Source organism: Castor canadensis, chromosome 7 (assembly GCF_047511655.1).
Source record: "Castor canadensis chromosome 7, mCasCan1.hap1v2, whole genome shotgun sequence".
In the NCBI taxonomy this organism is placed as follows: domain Eukaryota; kingdom Metazoa; phylum Chordata; class Mammalia; order Rodentia; family Castoridae; genus Castor; species Castor canadensis.
In genome coordinates, this window is record NC_133392.1 from 57,107,717 (window position 1) to 57,131,292 (window position 23,576).

The window sequence follows — 23,576 nt, forward strand, 5'->3', positions numbered from 1 at the left end:
GGATCATTCTTAACCTCTATTTCTGAGACAGTCCAGTTTCATTTCTTCTTTTTTTGTTGTTGTTGTACTGCAGCTTGAACTCAGGGCCTACATCTTGAGCCATTCTACCAGCCTTTTTGTGTTAGGTGTTTTCAAGATAGGGTCTTGCAAACACTTTGCCCAGGCTGTTTTCAAACCACTATTCTCCCGATCTCTTCCTTCTGAGTAGCTAGGATTACAGGTGTGAGCCATCAGTGTCTGGATCCACTTTCATTTCTTATTGTTTATTTCTTTTCTAATAAATGATACTCATTCTACTCTTCTTTATTTGCCTGAAATCTTCTCTGTCTAGACAAGAATAGTGATAGCTGCACTGTCCTCCCATAGCTAGGAGGATGGTGCACCTGGAGAGGGAATGGAAGCTCCACCTGCCCCAAACCTTGTTCTATATATCTCTTGCATTTGGTGGTGACTACATTGTATTCTGGATAATCAACTAACAAACTTAAAACACACACACACACACACATCAAATAACACTAAAGCTAGATTTCCTATACTTTCAGTCCCAACAAGAAGTTAACATTTTTTTTCTATATTTTAAGTGTAGTATAGGGACATGTGTTAGGAATCATAAAATACCTGATTTTTTCTTCCACCACATTTCCTGAAATTTGTTGGTGAAACTGAGGGGTAGAATCTGGAGTCAAGCTTCATGAATTTAATTCTACTTCTAGCATTTACTAGTTATGCAGCCTTGGGTTATGAGTATATTTTCTTCATGCCTCAGTGTCTTCATGATAGTACACGTATCACAGAATTTACTTAAATAAGTAAAGAATTTAGAGTAGGGTTTGAAATGCAATGATTCTTAGTAAATTATTATTACTTATTTTTATCTTTCTTGCAGGTGATCTGGATAATCAATTAGTGTAAGTGAAAATGATTCAAAAGCACTCTAGTTCCATTAATCATATGTGAATCTGGGGTGAATAACAAATGATATTTGTAAGTTTAGAAAGTGCTGAACTATTAATCTGATGCATTACATTGAAATACCTAAATAGTATGTAGTAGAAACCGACTGATACTATGAAGTTCGCAGCATATTCCTCTCAGTTCAGCTACAATCAATCTCTGGTACATTCTACTGGAGAAGTCTAATAAACAGAAACAAAAGGATGTACACAGTATTGCATATTACAGGCCATGAGCATTCTTGGTTATACAGTCTGCAGGTCAATTCTTCACAATTTTTACCTAAATCTAGCAGTGGAAGCAGTAACCCAATGGTCACTGATAGGAAAACAACATGTTTATTTAGATGACCTGAAAAGCTAGTTTCTACTCCTTGCCTTCATTTGCATAATCTGAAACTGAACATTATTTTGACTATTTGCTAGTTTTATATCACTTATAAAACTCATTTATGTACTATGAGTATTCCAGTGAACTCCTTTAATAGCCACTTTTAATTTCATGTGGTCTAATTATTCATTTGAATGAGAAGGTATCAGTTTTAGCCAAGTAAAGTCCATGAAATGAAAGCATAACTCCCACAAACAAAATCCTGAACTCTGGCTGAAAAGTGAAAAATGAGTTGTGTACCTGCAAATCAAAATAGTTGTGCTTTCCCTGAACAATTAATTGTATATTTAAATTAATTTTACTATTTAAAACACTCTTTTTAGTTAGCTAATCAGCTTAGAGTCAAACTTTTGTGTGTAGGGTTTGGTGTATGCATTTTTGTGTTTGAATTTCACCCAGTGCTATTTTACAATCAAGTTTTTTTCCTTCCTTTGCCTTATATTGTTCACCTCTTTCAATTGTTTTCAGTCTGTGTCCTTCATATCTTTGCAATCCAAATTACATGTTTTGAAAACAGCAGTGAAGGTAATTAGATAGGGAAATGTATTTAGTTAATTTCTAAGGAACTTATAAAACAGAAAAGGGCAGAGGCAGGGAATGAAAGGGACATCCCAGGGAAATAAAATAGGATGTGCATAGATACAGAGTCCAAAACATGCCCTTTCTACTAACCTCCAACCTCCTTTGGGTGTTATCTTGGTAGACATTAAGAATTTAGCTAAACCAAGAACTAAGTAAAAGTATATAGCATTATAGTAGAAGCATATAATTTAAATAAATAATCAGATAAAATGTTGGGGAGAAACAGATCATATTCCACAAAGAGAGAGAAGAAATAGCAGGGAAAACATTCTCTCCTTAATAACAGAAATATTAGATTCTCAGTAGAAAGTTTTGGCTACTTGTCAATTAGATCTTTTTAGATGAGGTATTCAGAGGTGATTATATTACACATATTTACTTATTTATTTATGTTTCCATAACCAACATTTGAGGGTAGAAACCATATGTCATTTGTCCCATATCCTATAGACTACCCTATGGCCTCATTTATAATGAGGAATTCATAAACTCCATAACTATGTGGAGGGATTTAGAATGGGACCAAGTTAAAGGATGGACAAGATGGTCCACCTTGCTTTTCAATAGATGACTCTCAAAAGCAAAAACCAGAATTTTTTCTGAGGAAAAATTTACATGATGACAAAAAATGCAATACACTATCAAATACTTTTCTATATTCTTTGATTTTATGAATATGAACATAGTCATTTTCCACATGTGTACACACCAACACCCCACTCCACATTTGTAGCTTAGAAGTTTAGTGAAAACTAATTTCAAATGGTATAAAGGATACATTTTATGGAGTAAAAAATAAACATCTTCTTCACTTCTGTTTGACCCCAGCTCTCAAGAGGAAAACATATGAAGAAGTTTTATAGATATGCAAGCATGTAACACTATTTAGTATTGACACATACAGCGATGGCAGCATGTTACATGGAGTTGACTAAATTATTATTTTCTCTGCTTGATGGTAAATAATATTAATCAGGCACTTTAAGCTAGTATTTTTCAAACAATTCACATCAGAACCAGCTGCAACTATAAAATATTCTCAGTTGGAACACTGCATTCAGATTCAGTGAGTCTATAGATGGGTCAAATATTATGTATGTTTAAAAATCTCCCTGGACACTTACTTCTGATTACAGTTTAAGAACAAATATTTTAAATCCTTGGTTTACTTTTGCTAAAACTATCCACATATACGTAGCTGAATTCATCTAGAAGTTTAGAAAAGACACTCATTTGGCCTGAGCTATGTTACAGAGACTCATCATGAGATGCATATAATTTATTCAGCCACTTCAGATTAGAATAATATAAGAAAAATTCTAGATATGTAATAGACAACTACTACTGGACAAACTCACTTTTCTAGAGTATTATGCTCTTCTGTATCAGAAGAGTTGAGAAATGCATCTGGTTAAAAGCATAAACATTGGTTAATGTAAACGACACTCATATTAATTCTGATTAACTCTTATTTTCAGTCCAAGATTTTAAGCTGCCAAGTACATTTGACAAGTCTTTTCAATGAGTTTATTAGATTAGCTATTGCCAAACTCCTCATATGAATCATAATTCAATCCATTCTCTCTTTTTATTCATTTTTCCACCGAACATATAAATATGCAATTCATATAATATAATTAATCCTAATCTTTTTCTTTTTTATTTTACTTTTTTATTATTTGTTGTACTGGGTGTACAACATGACATGTACAAAAATTCTTACAATATATCATAGTTGAATTCAACCCCTCTATTATTCTTTATTCTCCCCACCACCCTCCCATTCTTGAAAGAGTTTTAACAGGTCTCATTTTTCCATTTACATTCATGTGTAGACAATATTTCCACCATATTCATCCTCCTACACCCTTTCCTTATATCCTTCCCCCTTCCACTGGAATGAGCCCCCCAGACAGAACCTGTTTTGCCTTCCTGGTCTTTGTTCTTGTGAAAAAAATAGTACTTATATTTAAGATAGTTATACAGGGTGCTTCATTGTAACATTTCTGTGTATATATGCATTATAACCTAAATTGGTTCATCCCCTCTATTTTTCTCCTTTCTATCTGAGTCCCCTTCTTAGGGTGATTTCAACAGTTTTAAAAATTCTATATTCCTTCTTATATAGAGAGTATATTAACCATATTCACCTTCTTAACTTCCTTCTATTATATGTGACTTTCTCTCATATGTGACCTCCCCTTAATTAATCCTAATCTTAAACCTATACTTTAAGATGATAGCTTTAATAGTAATGAAAATGAAGAGCAAGGAAAAGATTTATTTTAGGACCCTTACCAATGTATAGCATCCAGAAACTACAGAGTAAAACCTGATATAATACCATCTCATAGCAAAGCAGGTGCAAAGTGCATCAAAAGAAGTCATTTTATGATGTAGTCCTGACTCCTAACTTGTGTTCACCCCCATTTCAAATGAAAGTGAATGTAATATTGAAAAGGCCTTTGTCATTCTCCTCCCCTGTGTTGTTAACTGCTGCTAGAAAAGCTTTTTCTTTAGATGGCCTGGAAGAACATAGAATTCTGTCTTTTATACCAACCAATCATGGATAGCTTTTAAAATGAAAGTTTACCAATTTATTAGAAAGGATAAAACTCATAATAGCCAAGTGGAAAGGATGAATAGGGCAAGGTTTGGGGTGGGGCAAAGGGTGAGGAAAACCAGAGAGCTTTTATCTATCTCTATATGGTCACCAGCCTGAATGCTTTGCACATTGCTTTTAAAATAAAGCCTGTCTGCAATTCAACTTCACAGGAGTACAAGAGCAAGGCAAAACAAATGCAAAGAAATCCTTTAAATTGATTCCACAAATAATTAGTACATTTAAATGTCTGAATGCAACACATATATAAAACATCACAAATATATGCATGTGAAATATATGTTTTTAAAGGTGAATTCTAAATGAATCAATATCTTCCTTTTAATTGAAGCTGTTCCATCCAGCTTGTCTGCCATATGAGGATGAGGATACCCAAATGCAAAAAATTTTGAATATTTAAATAACCTACTGTCATTAGGACATACATTTGAGGAAAGTCTTTTTTCAGTGCTCTTAACTGAAAATTGCATATAAAACTACCTGCTTGGTCAATTTCAGAGGATTCTCTTGAGGATTAAATTAAGTAATGGATGGATGAGAGCTTTCAAAATTACAGTGCACTTTAAAAAATCCAAGTTATAAATATTATTGGTAGAGCTGCAAGAGAAAAAGAAAAAAATGATAAGCTGTTTTCTCTGCCATGTTTTCTCTCTTAGGTGCTAACATACTTTGCATCTAATCACTAAATGGAGATTCCTGGAATCATCCTCTCCCCATTCCTACACCCAAGCAGCAGTTGTGCTTCCCATCTATTTATTTATTATTTTAATGATTTCGAATCTGATTTTTCTGTTCTTCTTCTATTGCAATTGTGATACAGATTCTCATAAGATGGTCTTCAACTGGGATCCCTAAGTTCATTCTTTAATCCTTCACACCTATCCTATAAACAACTGAAGGTATATATGGTAAAATAAATATATTATCACAGTCATTTCCTGATTCAAATGCATCCAAGGTTATTGACCATGTTTAGGTTTCTCTGCATGGCAAATAACACTCTCCCTGGTGAAGCCCTTTACTCATCACCAGCTTCTTTTCCACTCTTCCATTTATACTCTAGCAATGTCAAATCATTCATTTGTCTCCACACTATGTGTGACTGAGTCTCTTTTTTTTTTAGGAGCAGCTGTAATCTACTTTCTTAACAAAGCAAAATATTATTTTCTTGCTGCCACCCTATCTCCACTCATATTACCGTTCTTTAGGGATTATATAACCTGCGATCTATTTTTATCTGTGAATTTTCAGTACTGATGACAACTGATTAATTTGCTTCTCCTTCTCTTTTAGATGAGGAACTATATGAAGGCAAGTCTGTGACATGCTAGCTTTAAGCCTCTATTTTCTAGGCACGTAGAAAACTGAGTAATAGTTGTTCAATAGAATTGAGAAAATGTTGGGGAAAGGGATAATATACAAACACTATACAAATGTTCAGAAAAACCTATGGTGAAAGATGGTAGAAACAAATCTTTTGTAAAAAGGAAGCAAACATAAAGGGGAGAGGTGATTGTGAGATATTGATTAGAAGGTCATAAGGAAGAGGCAAATGTTAAAAGAAGAAATAGGAGAAGTAAAGAAAGATAAAGAAAATGATTAGGTAGTAAACAGGACTATTAGACAAAACAGGAGAAACAACTGTAGAAAAAAAATAAAATTTACAAGTACAGTCTAAATATTGACTGTTGAAGCCAGTGAGGTAAAAGAAAAGATACCAGAAGGTATGTTGACATGTAATCTCACTAGGATCAGAAAACATGAAATAGCTATCTGGGTATTAGAATAAAAAAAAAGAAGAACCCAGAATAAGAAGAGAGGTGATTTAATCACAGGATTCAGAAAAGGATATTAGGGTGGGGGGAGGCAAAGAATAAATAAATTGTCACTTAAAAATATGTTAGAACATTGTCTTCTAATATTGAGCCAATTGTCTACTTGTTGCAATAAGAAATTTGCTAAAAACAGTAATTTAAAAGCATTTTAGCTTAAAAAATAATGGACAGATACTGAAGCTAAAGTTAGCATTCACTGACAAGGTAGTCATAAAGAAAGCATTATACTAACACTCATAACTTTTCTTATATTAAGCTTTCATGCAACTGTATTAAATGAGTTTTGCTCTTATCAAGATACAATTTAGTATCTGCCCCTGGCTATAGCAAATGAACTAGATTTGAGATATGTAATGTCCTTTTCTGTTGATGCACTGCAAGACTACCAGTCCCTACTGGCAGCATAGAGTTACTTTATTATGCAAGGAGAAAATGAGAGGAAAGCACCATGGGCAGATGTCCTGAACACTGTCAGAGCAGGTGACACTTATGTGATATGACTAACCTTGACATATCTTGGCATTCTATTACAAATCTGAGAGACTGTTTTCCCTTGTGGGTTGCAGATGCCTCAGGTACCCGGATACTATCTGTGTTCTTCAGCCGAGGTCAGCCAGTACGCATTGTTAAACAATAGGCAAATACAGGGTAGCCAGCTGGCAAGCTGGCATTCTTATAACACTTCAATTTGCCTTTTCTAGTCAAATATTTTGTAGAAGGCAGACCTCAAGGGATATAGAGGCATCAGTTAAGGTGTTCTTAAAAATTTAGTAAGACTAGTATTTTTGTTTTTTTACCAACGTAAGGTTACACTGCTTTATAATTACATTCTCTGTTCAGAAAGCAACACCCTTTAGTAGGTATCTTTGAACTGGTTAGCAGTCTGCAAAAAACTGAAACTAGATCCATGTATATCACCTATACCAACATTAACTCAAAATGGATCAAGGATCTTAATATCAGACCATAAACTCTAAAGTTGATACAGGAAAGAGTAGGAAATACTCTGGAGTTAGTAGGTATAGGTAAGAACTTTCTCAATGGAACCCCAACAGCACAATAACTAAGAGATAGCATAGATAAATCTTATGTTCTCCCTCATATGTGGACAGTAGATCAAGGGCAAACACAACAATGGGAGCAACTGAGGCCATAGGAGAAGGGGACCAGGAACTAGAGAAAAGGTTAGATCAAAAAGAATTAACCTAGAAGGTAACACACATGCATAGGAAATCAATGTGAGTCAACTCCCTGTATAGCTATCCTTATCTTAACTAGCAAAAACCCTTGTTCCTTCCTATTATTGCTTATATTCTCTCTTCAACAAAATTAGAGATAAGGGCAAAATAGTTTCTGCAGGGTATTGAGGGGGTGGGAGGGAGAGGGGAGGGGGCACAGTGGGTGGTAATGGAGGGAGTGGGGGCAGGGGGGAGAAATGACCCAAGCATTGTATGCACATATGAATAATAAAAAAATTAAAAAAAAAGAAAGTCAGCAGAAACACCTACTTGAGGAGTTTTTAATCTCCTAATTTTGGACAATGCAGGATATAATTTACTTCTTTCCCCACATGACCTCTATGACCTTACTACACTGCCCTTTGGTTGCCTTTCAATATTTAGCCATGAATTAGCTATAGTATGTATAGTATTGATACATACTAAGTTTTGGCAAAAAAAAAAAAAATTCCATTTTGTCTCTGCCCTCAGCTTCTATATAAACTTCCTCATGGCTCTATTAAATTATGAGAGCTTTCCCATATTCTCTCTAAGTTTTGTGGGATGCTGCAAGGTAGTTTAAAATCCACACCAAGTCTGTCCTAGGACTTTTCCTCTTGCCTGTTTATTTTGCTCTTTAGAGAATTTAAAATCATTCCAGGACAGTAGTCACCACTACTCTGTGGTTCTTACTCTATATCAGGTACTTTTGAATACAGATAACTTTTAAAATCACTGCAGTATAACCTGTTAGGTAGGTTTTGCCTTTGTCACTTTAACAATGAAAAATTTGCAGTTGAGAGAATGTAAGTGATTTATTTGCACTCCCAAAAGCTTTTAGTGACAAAATCAGGATTCAATGATGAGGTGTTGGGTTCCCAAGGCAAAACTCATTGCAAAACATTAGACAAAAGAATGTTAGTACTCTGGCATTTTATACCACATGGATATTTTCATATATAACTGGAGAAGTTCAGCGAGAGATGGTGGCAGGGAGAAATAGCAAGTCATAAGCAGAGTCTTGGTAGCATTTCAATGAAACATCTCAAAAATCAAACTACTCCATATTGGGAAGAAATGAGAGTTGCTTTCAACATACACTCATGGCACTGTGTAAGGTTCAAAATCCTAAATTGTTAAGGTTGCTTTTGATTTATACTCAACTAATTTATACTGAAAACTTTCCTGCATTGCTCAATTTCTTCCTTTTAAATTGTCCTTTAAACAGACCCGAAGGTAAAGTGAACAAAAGTAAACAAAAATATAACATCAAAATATGTAGAAGTACATTTATTTGTTTTGTTCACTTTTATATTTCCGTGTCTCTAGTGACATCTTGACAGAAATTCTTTTTAGCCATTCAAACTGCTTAAAAATAGCATAAAAAAGTGTTCATTGCTTAAATCCTATTAAAAGTTAAATTTCTATTTTGTTGTAAATGATGAAACACTGAAAATATACATATCTTCTTATAGGATATTAGCTGTATCTTGAAGAAACAAAACAAAAATATTAGGGAGCTACAATTACAGTTTGCATAAAGATATGTGATAACAAGATATTTTGGCAGGGATTCCATGGACCACCTATAAAATATTCCCACTGCTAGGCATATAAAGATGGTATTATATCCTTTATCAAGTTTCCCAAAGAGAAATATGTAATGTACAAGAATGTTCTAAACAGTTATTAAAGAAAAGCAGGCTAAATGAGGTTTTGATATTATACTATCTTAAATTTTTAAATAGATTTTAAAAGCCAGACTGTAGTTCTCTTCGCTTCTCTTTTCCTACTACCTACCTTAAGAATTTTATTGCCACTGAAAGCTTCAATAAATTTCTCTGTGAGAATAATCCCATAATTTGGTTTTATACTCACTATTCTCCTGAAGTCCAGATCCTAGTTCCAATAAGAAATCAGATATTTCCATTTATATTTTAATATAAAATTCAAATGTCAAGTTAGGCAAAAATTTGAACATCTCCTTGTCCTCAACATTATCTTAAAAATATATATGTTATAGTAAACAATGACACCAATATATCCCCCCACATCCCAAAATATTTGACCTGCCAGATTGTTATCATTTAAGTTTAGTGATGTGCTTCCAAACCACACCCTACTGCTTCTGGTTTCCTCTTCTTCTACCCTTGCACTAAATTTTACTCCTTCCCTGGGGCACTCTTTTTCCACTGCTTCAAGTGGGAAGCTGCTACTCATCCTTTGAGATTGGGTTTAAGTAATTCCTTCTCCATGAACTCTTCATTAATCCCAAGGCATATTTTTATTTATTTATTTTTTTTGGCGGTGGGCAGCTCTGGGGTTTGAACTCAGAGCCTCATACTTGCTAGGCTGGCCCTCTTGCTACTTGAGTCACTCACCAGCCCTTTCTACTGAAGATTTTTTTTGAGATAGGGTCTGGAGAACTAATTCCCAGAGACTAGCTTTGAACCATGATCCTCCTGACCACTACCTTCTGAGTAGCTAGCATTACAGACTTCCAAAGGCAAATTGAATCCAAACTCAGATTTTGCTTTCTACACAAAGAACAGAATCTAGGCCATAGTAGGTACTCACTAAATATTTTAAATACATATATAAATGAATGAGTGTACAAATGGACAAGTAATCTAAGAATCCTTAAACTCTCTTTCCATCTTCCTGGTCTTCATCTCACTGAATTAATTTTTCTATTTTTTTTTTTTTTGGTGACAGTTGGGTTTTGAACTCAGAACTGAACCTTGTTCTTTCTAGGCAAATGCTCCACTACTTGAGTCACGTAGTTATTGCCTTAGTTATTTTTAAGATATGGTCTCGTGTTCTTCCCCTGGCCAGCCTTGAACTGCACTCCTCCTACTTCCACCTCCTTAGTAGCTGGTATTATAGACATCTGCCACCACACCTGACTTAGTCTTTGAGATAGGATCTCACTTTTTTTTTTGCCCAGGTTCACCTAGAACTGTGATCCTGTCTCTGCCTCCCCAATAACTGGGATTATAGGCATGAGCCATAGCACCCAGCTCTATGTGTGTCTCTCAGACTATTTGCAGAATATCTGCTTAAATTGTATATCTGCTTAAGTTGAAAAGCACATACAATAAATTTATACCCATGATATAATTTACACAAAATAATTTGGTTTATTTTCCAGTTCACAGTATGTTGATAAACTTTCTAAAACATTTTTAGATGCAAAACAGGTACAATAAATTATTCTTAAGATAGTGTTGCAAAAAATTCCTACAAATGAGGATAAATTATAATAAAAAATGAACTTTTAGTGCTCAACGGGAAAAATAATATATTTATTGCATGTTACTACAAGCCACTTGCTTCTATTTTTACGTCTATCTTTCCTGCAGATTGTCAATTCCGTCAGATCAGAAATATGATGGAATGCTTTCCTGAAGTTTCAGCTTTCCCTGCTGATCAATTCCCATGTCACAAAATATGAAAGACTGCCTTTGAGGGCAGTACTTTCTCCAAATGAAGGATGGGGCAGGTTGAGGCAAATGTATGTAATTAAGGAAGAATACGCAACGGAAGTCAAAGACAGAGAAAGTAATAGGTTTATTGGAACAGTTTCTTGTGCTTGTATAACACATACAGTCTCTCACCTGTTTAAACTAAAAGTGGCTTAAGCAAGTACATAGCAGAGAAGTAAGATTTACTGTCTCTTTGAGGTTCCTTCCCTCTAATACATCTCCTGCTGGGTACACAAACCTGGTCCTTAGGGGGAATGGGCAAAGCACAAAAGTCAAGTAACGGTTTGAAACAAAGTTGAGATCTCTGTGCACCACGTGGGCATGAAAACCAGAAACCAAGATTTTTGTGAGAGTGGGAAAAATGTAGGCCAAATGGTCTAAATAAATAAGAAAATAAAGAATAAAATGGGGAGTAGAGGATGAAGTGATCTCAAATGAGAATATGATAAGGTGGTGAATATAGCTTTAAAATCTTTTTGAATTTGGGGGTGTGGCTCAGTGGCACAGTGTTATTCTTTAAAACTGATTAGAGATTCACAGGACTGGGAATTAAAGATTTCAGATGTGAAAAATGTATCTTATGTGTAGTATATGCTTGTCAAAGAACCACAGAAGAGGAAATTAATCCAAATTGTACTAGATAAAGGTTTTTGAAACACAGTAGAAATGAGACTCATAAAAGTAGACCTTCACAACATTCTGAGCAAGGTCTCTCAATCTCTCTAACTAGTTACTTTAAAATTTATTGGTTTAAGACACAGATCATTGATTGCTTTTTATTCTGTGAAAATAAATATTTTTAAATGTAAATTAATTAAATATTGTTTCACAACTATCTATCACCAACTAAATAATTAATAGTTACATTTTTGAGAGACGGAAAAATGAACAGCCTGATTATACATGGCACTAGAACTTTGATTTGTGACCTCTAAAGTGACTCAAGAAGCTAAATCATAGGCAAACAATTGACATAGTAAGGACAAGACTTGGTTAAAGCCACCCAAATTTCCCATATTTTCCCAACTTTCAATATAGCAACAATCAAAGAAAGTCAAATATTCACCCCACATCAATTATATAAGATGGCTACTTCTAGTTAGCCCACCACAGCTTCCCAGAGTTAAAAATCTCCAGTCAAAAAGTAGCTGGGGTTTTTATTATGCTTTACCCCTCCCCTGCCTGTCTTTGAGTCTCTGCCAAGACAAGTGATAGGATGTGTTATTCACTACAGAAATGATAAAAGTTTGTGATGGATATGCTAATTTTCCTGAGTTGATCATTACCCAACGTATATATGAATCAACACATCCCATTGTACCCTATAAATATGTACAAATGTTATATTTCTATTAAAAATTAATAAAAAGAAAAAAAGAAATAATAATGGCTAACTCCATTACAGTGTCTGAACATTCTGCTTGTTCTACTCTCACATTTCAAATACTTTAGTGTCCTATACCCTAAAACAATACAAAATTTTACCTTATCCACTGAAAATTTCCTCAGAGTCACATAATACAAAACTGTTCTGCCTCTTGTCAACTGGCATAGTCATTCCACCAAACTCCCTGATAAATTCGCTACAAATAGTGTATATTTTCAATGAAGAATGAGTGTTTCCTTAAGCTTACAAGTTGAAAATTCAAACATTTTTTATCAACATGTAGATAATCTACATACCTCATCTCATATTTTAAAATTATTTGCTAAATGTGCACATTTGCCATACAAATGAGAAAGATAATAGAGTTCGGTTATCAAGTAAAGCATAAATTATATTTTTCTGTCTTTATATTTTTAATAATAATACCTATATTATTTTGTAAAGGAAAAAAAACCATAAAACTTACTGATATTTCTTGTTCCCTTTGCTTTGTAGTCTACAACATTTAAATTGTTGTTGTTAACGTGTTATATTAGAATATAAATATTTCACTAGGTAAAGCAAAGACAGCCATATGCAAAAGATTTTTATTTAGCAAACAGAAGGATGTGAGACACATAACACAGCACATAGATTCTGTAAATTCTAACTATGCTACCAGAATGATTTAATTCTGAAATGCTAGCTGAGTAGAGGCAGGGTGAGTTTCTATCCATACCAATATTCATTTTTTGGTTCATCTCTCAGTGCTGTGTCTGAAAAGGCAAGTGGAGGAGAAATGTTTCATAAATCCAAGACTGTTTTCAGTTGTAGGGAGATGAATGAGGTGAGGAAAAATGCACTTCCCATCTCCCAGTACAGTTCTCTATCCATCATCACACAGATACTGTCTCAACCAAGGAGTCCTTTTCTTCAATGAATATGTTACTTCTTCATGAGTATGATGAGTATGCATGAGTACCCTTTTCTTTTGCCTTCTGTCTGACAGACTTCAAAGTATTTTTTCCATTTCCCAGTCAAATCTTAGGCTCTTTTGAACATAAGGACAGCGCTTCACAGTCCACCCCTGTTGACCCACACATGCTCTGTATTTCAGATTGACACATGAGTGCAACAGGCCATGCTTAAAATAGGTAAGGTGACAACTGCCTGGCTCATTTGTAGGCAGGTAGGCTTAGCTAGCTGGTTGACCAACACTCTCAGAATGTGCTCAAGGATATTATAGAAACAGAAATCCAGAGGACCTGCCCCTTTGATACTAAGTGTTCAGGATAAGCCTGTTATAGCCTTTGTGGAAAATGTAGCATATAATATTTCTCTTGAGTAACTATAAAAAACTAAATAAAAATAAAAAGTCATATTGTTCCAATTTTTTTATACATGGTTGGGCACATATTGCAAAATTAATTGACATCTTTTAGGCTGCAGTATTTGGGGGAATTTGAATAACCTTGTGATTGTCTGAATTTGTCTTAGGAAGATTGATCCATTACTAGGAAACTGATATTTATGAACAAATAGGTTATTTAAATTTATAAATCATCAAAATGTAAGCAGCTCTTTTTCTTATTCATGAGTATTGATCTTAAAAGTTTGAAAGGGAAGCACCAGAAAGGCATTAACTTCATTTTGGAAAAAGGAAATGGCCTACATGCTGATGTGACAGATTTCTTCAGCTATTTCTCTCCAAAATTTTCCTTTGAACACCAAACTCATGAGCAGAGAATCGTGTCATCAGAATACAATTTAAAAATGCAGATAGTCTGGTAATGTAAAGCCTTCCTATTCTGATATTTTTCTGATCCATAGTCTATTAGAAATGCTTTGTTCAGCATCTATTGTAGTTTCAGATACCTGAGTATAAGTGGCTTCCAGTGAGAAAACCTTAGGTACCTTTACTTTTCTTATTTATAATTCAGCTTCTAGCAACGTTATGCTTACCCTTTCAGTGCTGAACCACTTGGGCTTATTATATCTCCTTTTGATCCTCGCCTTTCACCTCTATCTCTTTTGTGGTCATGATCTTGTTCTCAATTCGTCTTCCAGTCTAGCTTTCCCTGCTCTGACACAAAATCCTCCTCCATAGGTATAGACAGATACTCAATACCAAGGAAAACACCTTCTTTTCAGTAGACTTTCAGTTAATATGCTAATGGAAATTCTAGAATAGCCTATACAATTTGTTGAATTAATATATCATTTTTTTCAATTTAAAATTAATATCAAATTGCATGCTAAAGTATAAAACTTCATGAGAACAGGGATACTATCTACTATATTTCTGAATACTTAGTTCTAAAAAGTCAGTGCTTGAGGAAGCATCAATCTTCTTTAAGATTTGCTTTACATTGAGTTTGATAATTGTAATATTAACATCAGTGGTACATTTTTAAAGGCATTTTTGCAAAGATGAATATGACGGTTTTTATTTCTTATTTGAAGAAGAGTTATAATTTTTGCCTTTTATCTCATGATTTTTCCATAACTTTAAAAAATCCATCCCACATAAGCATAATAGATATTATTAAATATTTGAAATGTTTTACCTACAACTTGTCTCCTGCTCAGATGGGGGGAAATAATTAAGTATTCCCAACTGTTATCTAAGTTACCAAATGAAGGAACTGTGAAAATTCAGTCAAAATCCCATGTACACAGAATTTACCAAAGGGGAAGGGAAAAGGCCATAATTTATGGAGAAATATTAACATATAATCTAATTTTTAAATGTCATAATGAGAAAACATTTATAGCCCTAATAAATCTTAATGGGTTTCCTGATTAAGATGGCAGATTGATATGTCCATCTAATTTTTCTCCTTCTCTAACTTACCAGGAGGAAAAAACATCATGGGAGAGCAGACAACAGCAAGCAATATTTGCAAACTTAAAAATAAGTGACAAACTTAAAAGTGAATGGCCACACCATTTACTACTTGTAGTAAATGAGAAGGCCTGAGTCCAAAGTAGCAGTGATTTGACACAGAAAGATCCATGTATGACTGGAATCAGGATTGAAGGAAAGGACTGAAATAGGCAGTTTGATTCCTTCCCTATTCCAAACACCTGAATATCTGTCCCTTCCTCACCCTATAAAAGTTCTGGAGATTATTCTCTGACTTGGGTAAAATAAACAGGGTTAATCAGAACAAAGTACAGAATATTCACAGTTGGGACACCATGGAGAAACCCCTTTGAATAATGAATATGGAATTAAAAATGAAAGGCTTATAAAATAGGTCCTGTGAGGGAGTCATTACTTGTGGGATAGGGAGGGTGAATGAAGGGGATAAAGGAAGGTTAATAAGGTTGATATACTTTCTATACTTACATGCAATAGAACAATGAAACCTTTTGCAATTGTTTTAAGGGGGGAAGGGAATGAGGGAAAGAGGTGGTAGGGGTGAACCAATCAAGGTACAATGTAAGCATATACAGAAATATCATAATGAATCCCTCCTATGCAACTAATAAAGAATAATTAAAAATAAAAACAAAAATAATGTCTTTCTATAGAGGATATTTGGACTTATCTAAGGGGTTCAGTAACTTTACTGACAACTGGAGAATTAAGTGATTGTCTGAAGACCTAATGCTAAATATGATTGCCAGTCACTACTCCTCCCATCCTCTGCTCCAGACTCTCACCCTCCCAAGAAAAATGTGGAAGACAGTTTTATGGGAAACTGATTAAAGCCAGGGAGAAAGGATGCACCTTCCTCTAGCAAGTCTCTGACCTAAAGCCTGGCTCTAGAAAGTACCAGAGGCTAAATAAAAGGAGAGCTTGGTTGTTAGAATGTGTTGAAAATGTAACTCACTTATTTGACTATGTAGATGGTCCTCCAGCAAGGAGAAATGATGCTTAAAACCATAGGGCCTGACTATTCAACCCTGGAATAGGTGTACTGCAGGGAGTCACAACAGTGTTGCCATGCTGTATTGTAGCAGTGCACAAATTATGACGCAAAACCTGCCTCATGTCTCACTCAGTTCAGACTAAAAGAAGTTCCAAATGACTCTGCATACCAAGGGGCATCCGCCAGTGGCCACATCTAATTTTATAGAAATAATTTATTTCAACCCATGGCATGATATTTCCTAGGAAGTTATTAGTTCCTACAGTTTCCAAATCGTATGTAATTATGTGAGTCTCCTGCTCTGACTACATCCCATTAGGTTGAGTCCATGCTAGCAGTGCCATCCTACAGAGCCTTTCACTCTTTCCATGAATCATTCCTAGATTTCTTTTCTTTTTATCATGTTCCATGGCCATAGTCCTTGCAGAGTTCACTAAATCCTACTTCATAAAAATAAAAAACTCTATCTGTTTCTAAAGGCCATTTTAGAAAAGGCCTTTCTTCACACCCATCTTACTTCATTTTCTTCACACTCATCTTACAGTTTCGTTTTTATAGTTTTCTTAGAGCCCTTAAATCCATCTGGCTCATTCCCACCTCCTGGCCTCACACCTGTGGATGTTCTCACTTACATCATCTCCTTCACAATTCAACCCCATATCTCTTTCAGTCTAAAATAAACTGCAGTTATTCATGCATTCCTGGTTTGTTAACTCTCTTCTCCACTGATACTCCCTGTCTTCTAAAATCCTAACATTTATAGTAGAAATACAGAACATATTGCTATTTCTAATCTGTCCATTGTTTTTTTCTCTTAGGGAATGGGCTAGGTATTGTTCTGTGTCTAGCACAGGATAAAGACATGTGATACCTTGGACTGGGTATTAAAATTGTACTAACCCTAATTTAAAACCAATTTCACTTATGTGTTCATGAGCAATTTATCAGACCTATTTTTCTTTAACAATAAAATGGAAAATACAATAATCCAGCAAATTATTTTGGGATACAAATGAGAAAGCATTGTTCATCATGGGTTAGTACATCGTAAGCATTCATCAAGTTTAGGCTATCCCACTCCCCTTACTAATAAAATAGTATTTGAAGAAATAGTACTAGTGGCACTTCAGAGGAGGCAGAATAAGCATTATTTTCAACTACATAGCTGCTTAAGTATCTATATACAGGACAGAGTGTCTGCAAATGGGTGACTGCTGTATGTCCCCCATTCTCACAGGTTCCACTACAAACAGCTAAAATATCTGCAATGAAAGAAAGGTGATGTGGTTGGAATTAAGGAGTTGCTTATATAACACTGCTATACTTAACCTCAGAAAGTCCTTATATTGTCTAGGAAAAACTTTGAAAGCAGAATTGGGAGTAAACAAGTAAATAGCAAATGTTCAAACATTTTGAAACAATTGTAGGTTTATCACAGTTTATATGAACTGTAATTTAGCTCACTCTGGATTCAGTTCAAGCACAAGATAACATAAGAGTCTAAAACTCAATTTTGACACCCAACCTTTACTACAATTTGAACACACAATATCCCTTTTGGTGGATGCCTTTGGCAGTGACACCTATCGATTGTGAGAATGTTGGAGTGTTTGGCTTTTGCAATACATGAAATGTGTCTGTTTTCCCATGAGTTCTCACTCCATGGAGTTGTAAATTCTCTTATAACACCCTAGCTGCAGCTTACAATACCCTCGAAGTCACTTGATGTAGCAGAATCCTTTGCAACTAGATTAAAAGTATATCAGTAGTGAGACATTAATTTCTTTAAGCTGCAAAGAAGTCTAACCTCGCCCTATCTGGTGACATTCTCCCACCTTTCCACTTTTGTTCTACTAATGTCATTTCCTAGTCTGAACCCTGGTAGTCATTTTAATATATAATAATTTCTAGTAATCTCAGTTCCCATGCAAATTTCTTGCCATCCTAGAATTGTAGTTAAATCCAACAACTTGTCTTCTCAGAACAAGCAAAGGGAAAAAACTATTCCTTTTGCACCTAACAAATGTGTTAGGTTTCAGAATGAATGAAAAGCCATATATATTCATAGTTAACTATCTTTTGTGTACCCAAATCAATTTCTCTATTAAAACTATCACTCCACTTTTGACTTCTCAAGCCTTCCTATATTCCATGGATGGTATCAGCCAGCAGATAGAAGCCATTAGGCATTTATTTCTCAAATCTCAAATCCTTCCCATTTATTCATGCACTTCCTTACTCTTTCAGAGGGAGGTTTCTTCCTCTTTTCCATGATTCAAGAAAAAAGAAGATTCCTATATGCATCTACATTAAATGAGTTTTTGTCTTTTGTATTTATTATATTAATTTACTTATAGTTTTTAAAAAATTCAGTAAACTTTATCTACATATTAGAAATACTGTATATTTAATGTGATTTATAGTATGATTGCACTTTTTCATTCCACATTTTCTTTTCTACTTTTCTTTCTCATGTTATAGTTTATTGCTTCTACATTAATTTCATGCACTGATGTGGGAAGTTTATTCTATTGGATTCTGTTTTTATTATTACAGATTTTGTGGGAATTTTAAAACGCATTATATAATTCTCTATAAGGAAATTATAATCTTGTTATTTTAACATTCTTCTTGCATATAAGAATAGCAAACCATTCTGATTCTCATGTCTAAACTTACTTGTTCCCTCTGCATGTGGTCACTTTCAGGTAGTCTCTTTTGTTATTGTTACTGTTTTACCAAGGCCCTCCTGGATATAACAGGATATTTTCTAACTTCTTTGTTCAATACTGCTTCTTGTATCTTCATTCCTTTTCTCAGGGTAGCATTTCCAATTATATATTTGAAATCCATTAGTTCAATAGGTCATTGACTGGTTATAAGAGGTACTCAAACTGCTTTTTGCTTTCCAGGACCAGGAATTAACTAAAAGCAGGAGAAAGCAAAGCATCTCTTCTTCATTTTATGTATGTCTTTGCTCTAAGTGATTGCCTCTGCAGGCTCTTGGCAATAACATCTTCATGACTAGGGACCACCCTCAACAGTAGAGTATCCTCAGGATGGACCACCTGCCAGGCAACAATGACTGTAAATTACAACTCCAGAACCTCTCCCAGAACAAGGACTGAGATAATGATCAAACAGAACACACCTATGACTGAGACTGTTAAACTATGCATATCTTACATAGTTCTTTGTCTATTTAAACTTATAGCTCATGTCTGAAGATGGGCTGAGTGCTTACTCTGCTTCTTCCCACCATGACATTTCCTGAGCCATGTAATAAATCTCCTTTCTCTGCCTTCACCATGCCTCTTTATTTGGCATTTAGGGGCTGGTGGCTGGACCTGGCATATGGAATCTCAGGAGTTTGGGTCTTAGGTCCAAAACTCTGGTTTCATATGTATTATTATATAATATTATGTATACACTGCTATAAATTCTACATATATGACATTAAATAAGATAAATTACATGCATCTTGCACTTGTTATGGATATACAAGAAGGGACCATATTTAAAAATGAACTGAATATTCACTAAGTGTTAACTGCTCAAAGGAACGTAAACAGGAATTTGCTATGTAGAGAGTACAGTTGGGAGAAGTCTTCACACTGGATAACCAAGAAAGTCTTCTCTGATTCCCTGGCCATTCATTCAAGCTGAGAACAGAAGGAACCGCCATGAAACTTATATAGGTTTATATTCATACCTGGCTTTTGGTATTATCTATTTCCCTTCTCACTGTCTGTGTTCTGCCCCTTTTTCTCATTATTAGTTATACCACTTCATTCCCTTTCTACAATTTCATCCTATCATTACCCATTTCTTCTTTTCTTTAACTTAAAATATATTCATTCAGAATGTAGAATTTAGAAATTTCAAAGTATCATTTGCCTCTTTTAACTTGTTGCTTTGAACATCTTTTTTCTTTTGTCCATCCCTTTTAATAAGGCTTTTTTCCCAACTAACCATCTATTGAAGCTCCTAGGAAAATTTCAACAATAAACTGAAAATCACAGAAGCTAGTATCTTTTCAATTATCATCTTAGTTAATGTGTGTTTAGGTAAAACCACTCATGCATTAAGTTCCTTAACTATTGTCCAGCACCCTCCTATATGTGCATAGTTTCCTTATTGTCACTTGAGTGCTCTTTTTTTACAGGATTCTATTATCTCTGCCAATATCTTCAGAACTTCTTTTTCGCATGGATTTGTTCTTCCCAGTGTTTCCCTTTAGTTCTAGATTATGTGTATAATGTATTCACTCTATTTATATTGCTCTATGATGAGAAAAGGTAGGAGGTTTTTCATTGCCACATATCAAGCTAATAAAACATAGCTCTCAGTTCAGGCTTTTTCCTAAGATACATTGGTTTCCACATAAATGTATGGACACACTGCACTATTTCAAAGTAGAATTGAGTTGTTTAATGGAAATTGTTTGCTCATGTGTGTTTCTTTCCTTGGTAAACTTTATCTTAGCAGTGAAAATATTACTAATCTTCACTTTCAGAGTAATATGGTGGGTAAATAAGACCAAAATACATTATATAATTGTATGGAAATGTTACAATGACATCCCTAAATTTGTCCCTAAATATATTAATTAATATATGCTAATGTAAAATCTTCACATTCAGAATCAGCTCAGAGACTAAGCATGAATGACTTAGATATAATAATTGAGGGTAACGTAAATGTGACCTATGTTAACAATATAAAAAGAAGTATAGTGAATAGAATTTGGGTTTCAAATGAGACATAGACCAATGGTTAGTAAGTGGCAAAGGAAAGGGTAAGGTAGGTGTTTGTTCATTATACACAGTGGGAAGTTGATATACATATATAATACTAATATACATATATATTATAATCTGCTATATTTTTATATGATATATAATATATAAGGATATTATATATTATACATATGATATAAAATTATATATACAATAATAAATTATCAATAAAATAGTAACATTGAGGACTATAAATATAAACCATGAAGAACATAAATTATCAAGAATTGAAAAGGAGGGGAGAAAGGAAGATAAAAAGTCATATAAGTGACCTAAGTCCTTATTGTAGAAAAGGTAAATTATGTTATTGAAAAATATCACATCATATAGGGATACGAAGGTAATCACAAGAAATGAAATTAATCAAGGTTAAAGTTACCTGCCTCCAATACTCTTCATAAATCACTTATTATTCAAATGGTTCTAACTTGCTATCTCAGACAAATGTGCGTTTATAGAATATTATGTAATATATATAAGAAGTTGGGATTTTTACGGAGAAAACATGTATGTGTTTCATGTTTATTGTTCTGACTTGAATTCCCTAGGAAAACGTTGTATACATTTATATTTAGTCCTATATGAAAATTTTTCTTGATTTACATTTTTAAGTATTAGTTTTTTTATTATGTTTCAAAGCCTCTAAATATATATGTTTGATTTTTTTTTCTTCCATTTCAGTCTCTTCCTGTGACCTTTTCTTTCTCTCTTTCTTCTAGCCATACTCTATTTCTTAGTCATTCTTTTGCTTAATATTCTGTTTTCCTTTAATGTCCCTTATGATATCTTATTTGAATCTGTTCCTATTTGAACACCTTATAATATTTTTGTCAATTTTAAGATTTTTTTTTAACCTTTAACTGTTTTCCCCTAAGTTTTATCAAATCATTGCACTTCTCATCCTATTTTCTGTTTTTGGTTAATTTCGCTTAATTGTTGATTTTTGAGTACAGATATTTAAAATCTATGTAAAAGGTATAGATAGATAAAAATACAATTTTATTTCCAGTTTTTGAAATTTTTGAAGTGTTGTGCTATAGGTTTATTTTCCTCTTTTATACTGTTCTCTGGAGGAGGAGTTGTTTTGATTCTCACTTTCTACATCTTCTTACAAGCACTTTGCATATGGTCAGTCTGGACCTTCTTCTTCTTGGGCAGGGATTCTGGTCAAAGAGTACACTCTTCCATCAATAAGATCAATTCTCTTTCCCTAATGGGTGGTGCTTTCAGTGGTCGGGGTAGGGAGCAGAGAGAGAGCATATATCATGATTCTCTTTCATGTCTCTGGTATCCTTACTATTTTTCAGTCACTGGAATACCTCTAGTGTTAGCTATCCTACATTTCCTTTTCCCTCAAAAATGAACATTCTCTCAAGTTCCCAGTTCTAGTTCCATTTAATTTTAGTCTTTTCCCTTATACTCAGTGTTGTAAATGCCAAGTCCCAGAGCTGTGTTCAGTGTTCTAGCACATAATATTAGGTGTTTTCCATTCCATGTATCTCAGAATGGTTGAAATACACAGCTTTTTTTGTACTCTATTTTGACCTCAACCTTTGGGAAAGTTTGATGGAGTGATTTAAATTTAATCAACAACCACTGTTCTATGGCCAACCTAAAACTAAACTATAAACTGTTAAAAGTGAATATATATTTATCATAGAATATTAACAATTATTAGAAGGTTAAAATTGAAATTAAGTTATCAATAATGCAATTACTAAAATATATCCTTTATGTAATAACACTGTGGTATTGTTTTGTTTCCTATACTCAAGCATCTGCATGTCTATGTTATGAATGTGTATATTATTCTTGTGTGTACTTCTATGTCACATTGATAGAGATATAGGTAGAAAGGGAGATATAGAGAAAGATAAAGACAGAGAGAGATAGAGATGGATACAATAATCAAGGGATTTCTCAGAATTTTTGCCTATACTATATGAGGTATAGGTTAAAACTGAATTATTCTGTTCATCAAAAGAAAAGAATGTTGGAGAAGGTGAAGGTGAGTGGATATAAAGTGGTATCTAAATTCCTGGGCAGCTTATGGGATATTCTGCTATATTTATTTACCAAAACTTCTAGAATTATTCAACCGCAACTCTGTAATTTTATGTTATTTATTTCTCCCCTATCACTTGATTTTGGCACCTGCCACTCAGAGAAAGCTGAAGCCTCAGTAATGTGACAAATGTTTCCAGCCATTATCAATGTCACATATCCTGTTTCACATAATTACCTTGTGAAGTCTGTCATCTCCATCATGATCATGCACATCTTCTTGGCAAGAACAATGATGTCGTTGCTTGTGTCATCCCAAATCTCAATCTCGGCATCCAGTTTACTTTTTACTTTCTTGAAATCAGCAACTTGCTCAGCAATCTTTTCCTTTTCTGCCTCAGGCAGTTGAGTCATCCTAGCCTAAAACATGTGATAATTAG

The 23,576-nt window shown here is 34.2% G+C and overlaps 1 protein-coding gene across 4 annotated transcripts in view; it reads right to left on the reverse strand.

Annotated features, from left to right (window-relative positions):
* The window catches only part of Ctnna3 (catenin alpha 3), a 1,740,232-nt gene that overhangs the window by 110,234 nt on the left and 1,606,422 nt on the right, over window positions 1-23,576 (reverse strand). For all 4 annotated transcript variants that reach the window (XM_074078977.1, XM_074078976.1, XM_074078978.1 and 1 more), the window contains one exon: window positions 23,375-23,556. In XM_074078977.1, coding sequence (XP_073935078.1) covers window positions 23,375-23,556 — 182 coding nt within the window. The remainder of the gene's footprint in view (window positions 1-23,374; window positions 23,557-23,576) is intronic.